Source organism: Natrix helvetica, assembly GCF_964273705.1.
Source record: "Natrix helvetica genome assembly, chromosome: 16".
Taxonomy (NCBI): domain Eukaryota; kingdom Metazoa; phylum Chordata; class Lepidosauria; order Squamata; family Natricidae; genus Natrix; species Natrix helvetica.
In genome coordinates, this window is record NC_138563.1 from 494893 (window position 1) to 508503 (window position 13611).

General features: G+C 54.6%; 1 protein-coding gene across 1 annotated transcript; it reads left to right on the plus strand.

Moving 5' to 3' along the window:
- Positions 1-1546: 1546 nt before the first annotated feature.
- Positions 1547-7123, plus strand: ECM1 (extracellular matrix protein 1). The gene is made up of 6 exons (XM_081968403.1): positions 1547-1704; positions 3250-3375; positions 3871-4202; positions 4910-5130; positions 5702-5789; positions 6003-7123. The coding sequence occupies exons 1-6, from the start codon at positions 1620-1622 to the stop codon at positions 6210-6212; spliced, it is 1062 nt and encodes a 353-aa protein (XP_081824529.1). The 5' UTR covers positions 1547-1619; the 3' UTR covers positions 6213-7123.
- Positions 7124-13611: the final 6488 nt, after the last annotated feature.

Consider the following 13611-nt stretch of genomic DNA (forward strand, 5'->3'; position numbering starts at 1 on the left):
AAAATCACCTCTTTGTTTCCTGAGTTATGCCTCACCCTGATGGTTCCAGGTGCTTCTTTCCAAAATTAGCACCCTCTTCAACTTGGAGAGAAAGTCCGGAGCTGGATACTTTCCCACAGTGAAGAGCTGCTGTTTGTTTGCTTTTAAACCGCTCCATTACTACAAATCACCAAAATACGTGATTACAACTTGCAAAACTACTCACTCTTGTTTTGCTGTCAGTCTTCTCCCTATAATCCCTGTTGAAACCACTTTGGTCTGCCAAGTTGGCCGGGGAGTTTCGGGGCTGGTTGAGCTGGCCAGAGGGCCCCTCCCTGTGCAAAAGCCGTCATCACTTGGGGTCCGGAGGGTGTGTGTGTGTGGTAGATTGGGGGGGGGGGGTTCCCCAGAGGTGGATTTGGATCTGCTGAGTCCAGCCGTCCTGACTTTGTGGTCACCCGTCTCCCTTCGCCCACACAGGTGGCACATGCTCTCCGACAAAGGCTATCAGTTGAGGGGGGGGTCAGGGTTCATGGGAGGGGGGAGGATAAAACCCCCCTGGTTGAGCAAGTGACTGCGGTTTCAGCTGACAGCATTTCAAAACTACAACATCTGGAGAGGCCACGACCCCCCTTTCCCCCCCCTAGAATTTTTCAGCCTGGCACGCCAGTTTTAAAAATGTTGCCAAGGAAACATCACAAATTTCTCCAGGTCCTCCCCAGGAGAGAAACCCGGACTGAAGCCCCCACATGTTGATCAGGAGGGCTGGCCCTCAAAAGAAAGGAGGTGTCACTCAGCCCCTACCTCAGCTCTCTAAAAGTGCCCCTCCCAAGAGATTTCTACTCATCTATTATTATGGAAAACTTCCCCATCAGACTCTGCCCCCGATTCCCTGCACCCCCAGCCAGAGTCAGTGTGCTTATTCCCACAATTTAGGGAACACCTGCAGCCCACCCAACTCTGGGCTACTGTTAATCTGGTTGAAATCAGGTCTCGGTTGGTGATCTAATAGATCCCCAGAGGCTGCTGCGGTGAGAGGCAGAAACAGATCTCTTCCAAGCAGGACAATTTTGGGGTCGCGCCCTCAAAGGAAGCCCCGGCAGGAGACCCCCTTCCGACGCTCCTTCCGACGCCCGCGAGGTTTTTCCAGACCCCCACGCTGCGTGCTCGGAGCTAGGGGGCTTGTTGGTGGTGGGGGGGCTACGGCGGGGGCTCCCAAGAGCTCCCATCCCCCGAGGCAAGGAGGAGAGATAAATGGGGAGGGGGGTCTCTATCCATCAGCCGGAGCCCGGCTTTGCTGGCTGAATCGGCTGCCTCCCCCGCCCCGTCCCGGATTAAGCAACCGGCCCCCGCGATGTCGCAACCAACTCCGGGCGAGGTTCTTCTTTTTTCTTGCCCTGTAAGCAAATTCGGGGGAGGGGGCGCAGCGGGGGGGGAGGGGGGAGGGAGGGGCGCGGTCTCCCCCTCCCCAAGGAGGCTGCTGCGGGCCCGTCCCGTCCGGCGGGAGGCGGGGAGGCGGCGGGCGGGTCCTGCCCTCCGCGGAGGCGGCGTCTCCGCCCAGCGCCCGGGGATAAAAGGGCCGGAGCCGCGGCGGCACCAGCAACCGATCCCCGGGCCAGCAAGCAAGAAGTCCCGCAGCGATGTCCGCCATGCCCGCCGTCTGGCTCTGCCTCTGCTGCTGCCTGGCCGCCTGGCCCCTCTCGGCCACCCAGGCTCCGCCGCCAGGTAGGTCCCGTTCCGGGCAGCCGCCAGAGGGGAGGCCGGGAGGCGGAGGAGGGGAAGGAGGGGAAGGAGGAGGCAGGGCCGGCCGGGGGCCGGAGGGGCGGAGAGGAGGGGGCTGCCCTGAACTCCCCTGGCGCTGCCTTGCGGCTCCTTGCTTAGCCCGGGGAGGGGGCTTCTGGCCGGGCAGCCCACCCTCCCCTCAAGGCAGCCCGCTTTCTGCCGCCGGTGGCCGGAGGGAGGGTCCGGGGGGTCCCAGCGCCGCCTCCCCGCTCCGCTACGGGCGGGTTCCAGGCCCCCGGATGGCTGTTGTGGGGCCGGGAGAGAGAGAGCGGTTCCAACCCAACCCGCCTCTCTGGATCCCTTGCTGGCTCTGGCTCTGGCCTGGTGCTCCCCCCACTCTGGGTGGGGTGGGGAGGGGGAGACAGTCCCTTTTGTGTTGGTTATGCAGCCAAATTGTTTGGAATCCCTGACAGTTTTTCCACCAAAGGAGGGGAGGCTTCTGCTGGCCCAGGACTGGCTAAGGGGGGGGGGGGGAGTGGCAGCTGCAGTGGTCCCTCCCTGGGGCTGAAGGGAAGGGGGGACCCACAGAGTTTGCCAGTGGGGCTCAGGGGCCCCTCCGTCCTCCAGAGGGAGAGAGGGAGCATAAACGGGAGGAGTCCAGGGAGAGGGGCCCCTTTCAGTGTGGGGCAGCTGGTGGGGCTGCCCTTGTGCTGAGGAAGTGGGGCTAGAAAGGGCCACCTGGGTGGGTGGAGGAGAGCAAGGCCCTGGGGCATTCAAGTGACAACCCCCCCCCCCCAATGGCAACTGCCAGCCCTGCTCTTTGAGGAGCCCCCCCGCAGAGGGAGGGAAGGAGCACACGCCCTCCAGCCTGGCCCTTCCTTCCCCCTGGCGCCCTCCAGCTCAGCCATGGGGAAAGGAAGCCAGAGATGCCCATTCAGGGGAAGGGGAGCCAGGGAAACAGGCCTCCTTGGGCTGCTGGACCCTCCCACACCCCAAAACAGGGTCAGCTCTGCCAAGAGGAACCGTTGGTCTCTGGCGATTGGGGATGATTGGGGATGAGCTGCTGTGTCATTCCTTGGAAACCTCCTCATGAGTAATTGTCTAAGTTTAGGCTTCGTCCCAGAGCCAGTTTACTTCCGCCTGAACCTCTTTGCATTTTGGGGTGGGTGGGTGGGAATCTGGGGCTGAAGGGAGGAGACGGTTGGGGAGGGGCAGGTCAGCCAAGGAGCCTGCAAGGCTTTCCCGTCTCCCTGACCTCTCCACACCTCCCATCGCCCCTCACTCAGCACTGGGGAGGGGGCTGCTCCCATTCTCCTGGGGGAGGGGGCTGCCTTCAGCTGTCCAGCCTGGAAGCCCCACTTCCACAAAAGGAGAATGAAGCAAACTGCAGCCAGGGGGCATCTTCGGTTGGAGCCCACTGTGGTTGGTCAACAGGTGTGAGTTAACTGGGAAACCACAAACAAACCACGATTTAACACAAGAGGTGTGTTTCTGAGCCCAATCCATGGTTAACCTCCTCTTCCTCCTCCTCCTCCTCCTCCTCCCCAGCCAATGGAGACGACCAGCCCCCACCGCCAGGCCAGTTCCCGGCCGAGATCTCCCAACACGACGTCCTTCCTGACGTGATCTCACGGGAGTTCCTCCTGCAGAAGATTCAGGAAAATTTGGACAATGGTGAGGCTGCTGAGGAGGGGCAGGGAGGGCTTAGACGACAGGCAGACCCAAACCCATACGGAGGAGTCTCACAGCCAGAGAGACAGAGACAGAGACAGACAGACAGACAGACAGACAGATGATAGATAGATGATAGATAGATGATAGATGATAGATAGATGGATGGAGGGAGGGAGGGATGCATTGTTTGGACTAAGCTAAGCCCCTCAAGGCTCCCCAAGGGCCTCATTCTGGAGGGGAACTTGGTGCCCCTTTCCCCCACAATAGGAGGGGCTGAAAGGGCAGCCCCTGAGAGCCCCCTCCCCTGCAAAGGAACCAACTGAAGAGGAAGAAAAGCAAAGAAGAAATTGATCTAGGAATGAGAGGAACCTTCTGGGGGGGTGCAGCCAGCAATGAGCTTCTTCGGGAGGTGTTGGTTGTCTGAAGCCAGCCAGAGTAAGAGAGTGCTTTGGGGGGCCCCTTTTATAACCTCTCCCCCTCTCCCTCCTTGTTTAGGGGAAGAACTGCCTATTCTGGTCCACGGGGAGCCCCAGTCGGTGCCTCTGGGGCCCAGAGGGAGACGGCCCCCATGCAAGGAGGTGGGCTGCATCCGTAAGCCCCCCTTCTACAAGCTGGAAGACTTCCCGCCAGGCCGCCCCTCCCTCAGCAACCTGGGGGCCCTTTGCGCTGCGGGGCGGAAGAAGGCCAGTTACGGCCCCTGGAACCTGCCCCAGACCAGCTTCAGCCACCTCTCGCGCCAGGGGGAGGCCCTGAACCAGCTGGAGCTCCAGTTCGCCCGCTGCTGCCAGCTGACCGAGGACCAGAAGCTGCCCTGCGCCTCCAACGAGGTGAGAGTTACCCCTGCTCCCCCCCCGCCCCCCGGTTGCATTTGTGCATTCACTCCATCCACGCTCTGCAAGGGCCTCCGTTCAACCAGGGTCCCCCCAGACGCTCTTGCCCAGGTTTGTGAGGCAACTAGAAAACTTTTCTCTTGATCTTGAAAAAGAAAAAAAGGTTATTGAGATATTCAGGAGTCACACCTCCCTTCTCCACTGAATAATTTGGGTGGCCCCTGCTCTGCCCCCCCTCCCATCTCAGAGGGAGGCCCAAATCCATCCCGAAGTCTCACCTGGGAGGCAGAACTGGAAGGGGGCCACTGCAGACAGGGGGAGCTGGGCTGGGTCTGTGGTGCTGAGTTTACACCCTCCTCCCCCGTGTCGTTCTGCAGAATGTCTAATTGAAAAAAGCCACAAAGTGTTTACGTGTTTTACCTGGGCTGGGAAACCGGCTGGGACGATTGTTTCATGCTTGTCTTGCCTGGAAACCTTTGAGCCCAAGGTGGGGAAACAGGACACGTTACCCCCTGTGGACTTCAAATCCCAGGATTCTGGGAGTTGAAATCCAATGGCTCGCCCTGTTTTAGCTTCTTGTTTAGCCTTTTGTCCTTTGAATGCAGATCCTTCCTGGTCCTTCGCACAGGGGGAGCCTCCCCTCCCCTCCCCAGGTGGCTAATCCCTTTTCTTTGCTTCTCTCCCCCTGCCCCCCCCTCCTCTAGTGGGAAAAATGCCTGGCCCGCTTTTGCAAGCAGGAGTTTTCCATCAAGACCCGGCCCTTCCACTGCTGCCGTGTGGGCGCCCGCGAGGCCCGCCTGAGCTGCTTTGCCAGCCAAGCGCCCTTCCCCAAATACGAGGGCGAGGGGGCATCGCTGGACCTGTCCAACCTCTCCACCACCATCCTGGACACCATTTGCAGCCAAGCACCAAGCCAGGCCAAGCAGTGAGTAGCTCTCTCCCACATCCTAGGCGGGGGAGGGGGTTGGACTAGATGACCTACAAGGTCCCTTCCAACTCTGTTAATCTGTAAAAAGAAAATATTGGCTGGCTGGGTTGGAGCTGCCAGGAAGAGGTTCTCTCTCCCCTTGGGAGTCTGGACACTTAGGGGGCTCTTCTCTGAAGCTCTTCACGTGGGCTGGGGTCTTCTGGCAGGGAGTGATGGGGGTGGTAGTCCAAGCCGTCTGGAAGGCAGCCTATGGAGCAAGGGCACTGTGCTCGGCTGCCATTTATGTCAACCGGTTAGGATACCAATAGAAGTTTGTACAGCTGGCAGATTTTCAGGGGGAATTGAGGGGCTGGTGTGTTTGATGGGGGTCCTATAAATTACAGCAATTCAATGCGAGGTCAGATTTGCCAACCTACCTCGCCCTCTTGTGGCTGCATTGTGAAATGCACCTAAATGCTCAACCAGAGGGTTTACTCTCCCAGGATTGCTTTGGGAGATTGAAAGGGCTTGGAGGCCTCCTGGATCCCCTCCGGCCTTTCCTGAGTGTGGCTTTCCTCCTTTTCTGCAGGAAGCCCAGCCCGGCTTTAGTCCAGAACATCACAGAATCCTGTTGCATACTGCCAGAGAGCGAGCGGATCCTCTGCGCCCAAGGAGTGGTGAGTGTCCCATCTGGGAGGGGGAGGGGGAGGGGGGCATATCTTCTCTCCTCAGGGAGGGGAGGGGGCTCCCAAGAGCGTCTTTCTGACCCCAAGCGGGTTGATCCAGAGCCTGGCTGGAAGCGATGAAGCAGCTGCTTTCAAAGGGTCGGAGGTGAAGGAGCTCGATTCGGCCTCCCTCAATCCCCTCTTCTTCTTTTTCTTCTCCCCCAGAAATCTCAGTTCATCACCGCTTTCTGCAGCTCCCAGAGGCGCTTCTGGAAGGACCCCCAGAATTGCTGCGGCCAGGTGGAGGAGGCCGCCCGCAACGACTGCTTCGACCGCAGCTACCTGGGACACGTCTCCCTCTTCCGCAGGCAGCAGGAGGAAGAGGAGGAGGAGGAGGCGGAAGAAATCGTGCTTCCCACCCAGACAGCCTCCTGAACCCTCCCTGGGGTCTGATCCTGCCCCGCTCCAAGCCCCCCCAGCCCGTCCCTGCCTCTCCTTCCCTCTGGCTCGCTCCCTCTCCAAATCCGGGGGTGGCGCCAGGAACCCCCTCTCTCCATGGACTTTATAATCGAGGAGGGTCTCCGTGGAGACCCTCCTTCCACGCACTTTATCTCCTTGACAGAAACCGCAGGCCGGTTGCAGCCAGCTGAGCTGGGGGGGGGGGGGGGGATTCTGCAGCTCCTTTGCTTGGCTGCTGGAGAGCACTTGATGGCGTTTGTAGGCATCAGAAAAGGGGGCTCTGCCTGTGCCCCACAGACCTCCCCTGCCTTGGCCAGCTGGCCCAGGGGACGTTGCCTCTCCACTGTGGGCTGCTCCAGATCTCTGGCCCGTAGTGGATCCCTGCAGAAGGATCAGCCATGGTTTGTCTGTTCCATCTAAAGCAGGGGTGTCCAAACTTGGGCACTTTAAGACTTGTGGACTTTAACTCCTAGAAGGGAATTCTGGGCGTTGAAGTCCAGGAGTCTTAAAGTGCCCACGTTTGGACACCCCTGATCTAAAGGGATCAACTGAGCTTTAGGATCCAGTTTTGTTGCTTGAAAGAGAGGGCCAGGGACGGAAGCCCCGCGAATTGGAGAACGGAACTGATTTTGGCTGAGCTTCCAAACAGCAGCCCCCCTCCCCACCGTGCCCACGGGCCTCCTAAACAAAGAAAGGCGTAGCAGTCACTGGAGTGGCGCTTGCCAGTCCCGAAGGCCGGTTGGCATCTTGCTCTGCCCAGCTGCATTTCTGCCTGGTGACCCATCCTCAACTCTCTGCTTGTAGCAAACGTCTCCGGAGGGAGGGATGGCCTGGCCTCCTGCAAGAGGCAAAGCGTTCGACAAATAAACCACTTTTTGGAAAAACAACGCAAGTTTGTCCTGTCATGGTCCTTCTCCCCACCCCCCCGCACCCCCAATCCAAACTCCTTGGGGCAGGAAGCCCATTCTCCCAAAGAGAGCCAGAAATTGGTTAAAGGGGAAACTGGGGAAGGACCTTCAAACGCAGGTCGGGGGGGGGGCAGATGACGTGTGGGGTCCGGGTTCCTTCTGCACCCGTATTTGGGGTGGGGGGATTCCGGGGGATTTCACTGAGCTGGCTCCCTTGAGGATATCACGAGATCCTGGGTTGGTGAGTGTACACCCGGCCCACTGTTCTCCGGAGGGGAAGGGAGGGGTCTGGCCAACGGATGGGGAATGGTGGGACAGGCGGAGGGACGCAGGGGCAGAAGCTGGCAGCCGCCCTCCTTCAAGCAAATATCCCTGTGCCCAGCAGGTTGGGGGTCAACCTGCCCCCTGCCCTTCTCCCTTTGGGGCAAGGAGGACGGCTGGAGATGGAGATGGGTTCAGGGCCCATGTCTCACGCCCGATGCTCGCCTCCTTGTCATGGCCCCAGCAAGGAGCAGCCTTGAAGGCGTCTTGTCTCCTTGGATTAAGAGGTGAGGTTGGGGCTCCAAGTTGAGAGCCAGGGGATGGGTTTTTTTTGGGGGGGGGGGGGTCACTGTCTTTTTGGCTTCGCCCTTCCTGGTTCCTGGCTCTACACATTTCTGCCCACAGATTGGAGTGTTTAATGGAGGTCCCCAGTGGGCCCACCCTCTGCCCAGAAGGGGCTCTGTTGAATTTGTGCTGGGAAGGTGGGCATGCAGACCCCATCCTCAAAGTCTGGCTCCTAAACAGTGTGCTGAGTGAGGAGGTCGAGGTCTTGGCTGCCTCCCCGCCCCCCCCCGTCCCCCCTCTGTGTGGCTTGGCTTCCCATTGCAGGAGACACCACGGCTTGGAAGCAGCCCAAATGAGGCTCCCGCTTTTTTATGTGTTTTTCCAGGAAACCTCTTCTGGATCGGGAGGAGGGGGTGGCAGAGCCCCTCGGGGCAGCTCTGGCTGGCCGGTGCCTTCCTCTGGGGGCCCTGGAGAGGGAGGGTCATCGGCCAGCCACTGCTGGGGGCAGGGAGGCTCCCACCTGGACCCTGAAGTGGGGGGGGGCTTTTAAACCCCTGGACGTATGTGTGGGGGGAACGATATCCTGGCCTCGGATTGTGGAAAATGCAAGCCATTTTGGAGGCTCAGCCAACTGCGTGTGGACGGAAGACAGAAAGATACATGGTCCCATGTCGTTCCTGGTTTTCTGTGCATTCCGTCATCAGAATAGAGTCACTCAATGGAAGAAATGCCTCTGGCCATGCACAGAGTGCTTTGCCCTCCCAGTTGAGAACTGCTTCTTCTAATCCAGAAAGCCACCTAATGTCTGGATTAGAGGCCTATTGGAGCTGGCCTTTGCCAGGTTAATTCCTAGACAGCAGGGGGGAAAGCCAGCAAAATCTTCCTTTTGTTTAGTGGTCTTTGCAACAACAGCCACAACGAAACACCGTCTGTGCCCCCCTCCCCGCTTGCAAAAATTTCCCTGAATCTCAGTATGGAAGCAGAGGGAGTAATTTTCCTTAAATCCAGTCACCTTTGCTTGGATTCAGTTCAAAGGATCTCCGATCTTCGCATCCTGCTTGTTCAGGGCTTCCTGTCTATTTACCGACAGTTGCTTCAAAAACAATGAGGCAGCAGCAAACTTTTGAAAATTTAACGCAGAAATATCCCTGCCAGGGACAGCTACACATTGGCTACGAACTACAAGCATTTTGCGGCAAGCAATTGATAACCTTTGAAGCAATAATCTCAGATAGATTCAAACCTTCATCCCAGCCGTATTATAAATCAAGCAGCCTTGGGTAACAAGAAGAGACGTTATGAAATAGATTAATTGATGTTGTGATCGTCTATTTTAAGGAGCCAAACTCAGGCAGTTAAAAATAGTAGGATTAATTCCCCCCCATTTGTTCTGATAGATGGCAAACTGACAATGGATATAAATATATATATATATTTAAAGGTTTCTGAGCAGTCACGGAGGGGGATAAGCCGTGTTTGATTTGTCATTTTGATTTAGCTGGGAAACTTAATTTTCGCTTCGTAGATAAAAGCGATGAAACGGCTTTTGAAATGAGGTGGGTGGGGTTTCACAGGGCGAAAGGGGGGCTTTAGAAATAAAGTGGGGAGGGGGGGAAATAACGCTGTGGGGATATATGCATGAAAGTGAAAATTTGGCCTCTCCATTGTTGGCGGTGGGTGAGAAACTCTGGTTTATTTAAACAGTTCTTTTTCATCTTATTGTAAGTGGAAATGTTATTATAAGATGAAACTGTTAGGAAGGCCAGTTGTTTTAAGCTTGTCTGTGTGAACCTAAGGACTTGTTTCCATTCAGTGATTTAAAATGGGACTTTAAAAACCTTTTCTAGGCTGTTTGTGCGTTGTTCGGCTTCCTTGCGGTGCAGTCAGGGCACCAGCGATGGGGCGAAGGGTGGTGGAACAGGAGAACAAAGCTGTTTTCGCCTTCTGCGACCCCTTCCTTGCACCGAGGTTTGGAGAGTAAGCCCCCCCTCTGCCCCCTTGTTTACACGGACCGTCCACCCCACCCTCTCCCCCCCTTAACAAAGTGGGGTCTGGAACGGCCTCTCTGCTGGGCTTGGATTCAGAAGCGCAACAGTTGCTTGCACAAAGTTTTTCCATTTTAGGCTGGCCTCACCGCTGTCTCTGCCAGGTCACATTGGATGGAAAGGTGGAGGGGAGGGCGGGGGGGGGCTCTTTTTTCTTCCAAGCGAGCCGCTAATCTCCCCACCCCACCCCAGTTCTGGCTGCCAAAGGAACAGAGGCCCTGCAATGTTCAGTTTGTGTGTTGGTGACTTTCACAGTGGCCCTTCGGAGTTTTCCTTTCAACCGCAAGGAGCACCCGGGGGTCTCACATTGCCAAGCCAGGCTGAAATGAACTGTGCGCACTTTGGAGAAGCTTAATGTGTGGGTTGTTCTGGTTTGCTCTGGTTCTGGAGACGCAGCGGCTTGTTTAAAGCCAGGGAAGAGAAAATGTCCTTTTTGGCAGCTGGAATTTGGCTGGCCCACAAGGAAAAACCTCAGCAACACGAAAGTGTTTCAAGTGATACGCCCGGGAAATATTTACAGTCACAAACATTGACAGAATAAAACACACCACTTACACGTATAAAATCCCTCAACTACAGAGCTAGGAATCCTGCTGGTTTTATTTGGCTGTTAAGGTGTATTTGATTTACTTTTCTGTTCAGGTTACTAGACCTGAAGGTCACAAGAGAAAAGCCCGTTTGTGACTTCAGACGTTGTGGGCTGTTGTTTCTCTGAGGCTGCTTTTAACAGCCAGGGAATTTGAGAGGATGAAAACATACCAAAAAAAAAAAAAAAAGAATCTAAACCAGTAACCGATATAATCTAAACCAGCCAGAAAGAGATAATTTGCAATTTAACAAACATTCTGGAATAACAGGAGCCTCAACCCGACAATTACTCTGTTAAATCAAAGGTTGCATTTCTACTAAATGTAAATATTAGAGCTAATAAATCTGTAGCTGTCTGTGGAAAAAAGCAGGATAAAACAGATGTTTAATTTCATCTGGCAATGAGGGATGTATTTATTTGGTTTATTTCTAATTTTTATTTTCTGGAATTGCTAACCACAGTGATTTAGCCACCATGAAAAATTAAAATGAAACTCTAAGAATGCGCCTGTTCTTTTTTGATCTCACTCCCTTTAATTTCCTCTTATTGCAGAAACATTGCCCTAGAGATGGAAATGTGGGGGAAAGGGCTGTTTGTCGTCATTAGGGAAAAAACCAACAGTGCAGCAATGTGGAAAACTACACATTTTATTCTTGTTCCTTTTTAAGGGGATGTTTTCAATAAAACTGCTACGCCTTGAAAGAATTCCCTTTCCTAGAAAGTGGAGAGAGGCAGGTGTGATCAAAAACCAGGAACTGGTAGCCTGAAAAATTAAAAGAAAAGGAAATAAATTCAAAGGAAAGAGGGAAAAGAAGGAGAAAACAAGAGAAAGAAAAACCATCTGGACGATCTGCCTCTCATTCACTGCAGACCGATATTATTAGTAGGAAGTTGTTTTCTTTTACATTTCATAGTTTCCCCATAAGAGCTTCTGGCTTGGTGCCTAAAGGATTCTGCACATGCTCAGAGGGCAGATTATCTAAATATTCACAAGAGAACATTTTCCACTCAATTAAATGGTCAAGTTTGCATTTTTAAAGAACAGATTGAAGCGCTTATTTTTTTGTTAGCCTTTATGAGTGCAGAAATCCTCTATGCACAACCACAGGGACCACCTCAAGATGTCTGTGCCTACAAATGGGGGGGGGGGTACCTTAAATACATTACAGAGCCTCCAAGTTCCTAGTCCCTGGCATTTCTAAGAATGGGCACACCGGGAAAACTTGGGGGTCCAATCCTGGGGTTTATGCCTGGTGGGGGTCAGGCCACCCCTTCGAGGGTGCTGAGAGCAGCTGGAAAAATCTGGGGGTCTGAATCTGGATTTCCTGGGGGTAGGAAAGGCCCCTGTTTTCATTTCCTGCTTGTTGTCCTTCCAATTTCCCTCAAGTTTTCTCTCCGGATAAAGCAGCTTTGATGTTTATCTTCTTCTCAAGTTCCTTGCAGACAAAAAAGCAAAGTTAAAAGAGGTTTCTGGCGGAATTTGCTGCTAAAATAGCCCAGTGGAAAAAAACTCAGATTATTATCCGCTCTCCTGCACCAAGGAAAACATCTTTTTTCCCCCCTTGGGAAAAAAAAAAGCACCTAGTTTTAGAACAGGAAGGTTGAACTTTTCCCCTAGAAGTCTGATCTCTTTTCTGCGCCTGAATTCGGGATCTCTTTGGACTCAGTTTTGGGGATCCAGCAAGCAAACAAATAGGAAGCCAGACCCTTCCTGGATTTTGGGGATCCTCAGTCCCCCCTGGCCCCACCCGATGCCCCATCACCAACAGCAAGAAATTCACCAAAAATAGAACCTCGTACGAGAAAAGTTACGTCTTTCCTTTCCTTTTTTTTTTTTTTTAGCCAAGGAACAAAGCAGACAAAAATAAACTCAGCTAAGCAACCAACTCAAATAAGTTGCAAAAACATTGAAAAGTCCAACTCTGGGGCTGGTCTCAAAATAAGGACGTGGCAGGAAGCCAGGGAGATGGTGCCCAGGGCATCTGCTCTGGCAGCGGGAAGGATCAAGGCCAAGCACCTGTTTGGCAGGCAGGTGGGTATGGATCGGTCCCTGGCACTCCCCACGCAGCCGACTCCGCAAAGGCCTGGAGGTTAGTCAGCCTCACAAGGTGGTTGGCATCCCAATCCCTGAACCAGAGCATGTGCAAAGTGCCGTTCCTTTCTCCCAGGTGGCAGAACGGGTTCAGAAGCTGCTCCAGAAGCTGCCAAAGGGGCAAGCCAGCTGTCAGATACAGCTGTGCCTTTAATTGGCGCAAATGCCACCCAGCGATACTCTTTGTCCCCGGGAGCCTAATCTTAGCCCATTTCTGACTTCCCATCCGAAGGAAATAGAGATGGCGTGAGTCACCCACCCCCGAGGGAAGGGAATTTTCTGGGCCTCTTTTCATGCCAGGTCTTGAAGCGAGAGAGAAGGGCGGGTGGGTGGGTGGGTGCAGGTGACCTCCCCATCCCCCCTCTGCCCTGAGGCCAAACTCCTGGCAGAAAAGGCCTCATCCACTTGCCCCAGTCACCAATCAGGACTTTATTTGGGGTTTTGTGGCAGACTTTGTGCCTTGAGGAAGCTAGAAGGGTGATCAAAAGTCTGCTAAGATGGTTCATATGCCAATGAGAGGCTGCCTCCCTCCGTCTGCCACCTCATCCTCTCTTGTTGTGGCCTCTGCTCTTCTCCAGGTGTTTCTCTCCTTTTAAATTTGATCTCCAGGTATTCCTAAATATTATTCTTATTCTTATTCTTCAACTTCCAGAAGGCAGAAGATGTGCTTTGATCGGCCTCCCTCCCTTCCTCCGTCCTTAGCCACCTGTTCCTTTTGGGCCCCGGCTTCTCCCACAGCCCACTGAGGTCCTGGGGCTTTTTTTAACCTTGCAATTATGGGGCCATGTGTGGGTCACCAGCAACCCCAAAGCTTATCCACCCCTTGTCCCTCCCTGCCCACAAGTACGGGTCTGCCTTGCCAAAACTCAGCTGCGCTCCCGAAACATGGAATTGTGGTGCAGAAGGCCGAAGGAGAGGAACTGCAGGCGTAAGACTGAGGAACGTTTAATTCCACACACACACACACACACACACACACACACACACACACACACGGGGTGTCCCCTTAACATATTTATCCTTCTGGTAATCGGAAGCTGCAGCCCCCCCCCCCCCAAGAGGAAGCTGGTTTCAGGTCTCCCCGGGTGTCGGAGTTTCCTTGTCCTTCTGCACTTTGGGCCCTGCAATCCAGAGGGGAAACAGGGCTGAAATTTTGAGGAGGGGGGTTCCCAATTTTTCTGCTGCTTTTGAGGGC

Coding starts and splice junctions, on each gene's coding strand:
- ECM1 (XM_081968403.1), top strand. CDS start 1,620: ATGTCCGCCATGCCCGCCGTCTGGCTCTGCCTCTGCTGCTGCCTGGCC. Junction 1,705..3,249: donor CACCCAGGCTCCGCCGCCAG/GTAGGTCCCGTT, acceptor CCTCCTCCCCAG/CCAATGGAGACGACCAGCCC. Junction 5,790..6,002: donor TCCTCTGCGCCCAAGGAGTG/GTGAGTGTCCCA, acceptor CTTCTCCCCCAG/AAATCTCAGTTCATCACCGC.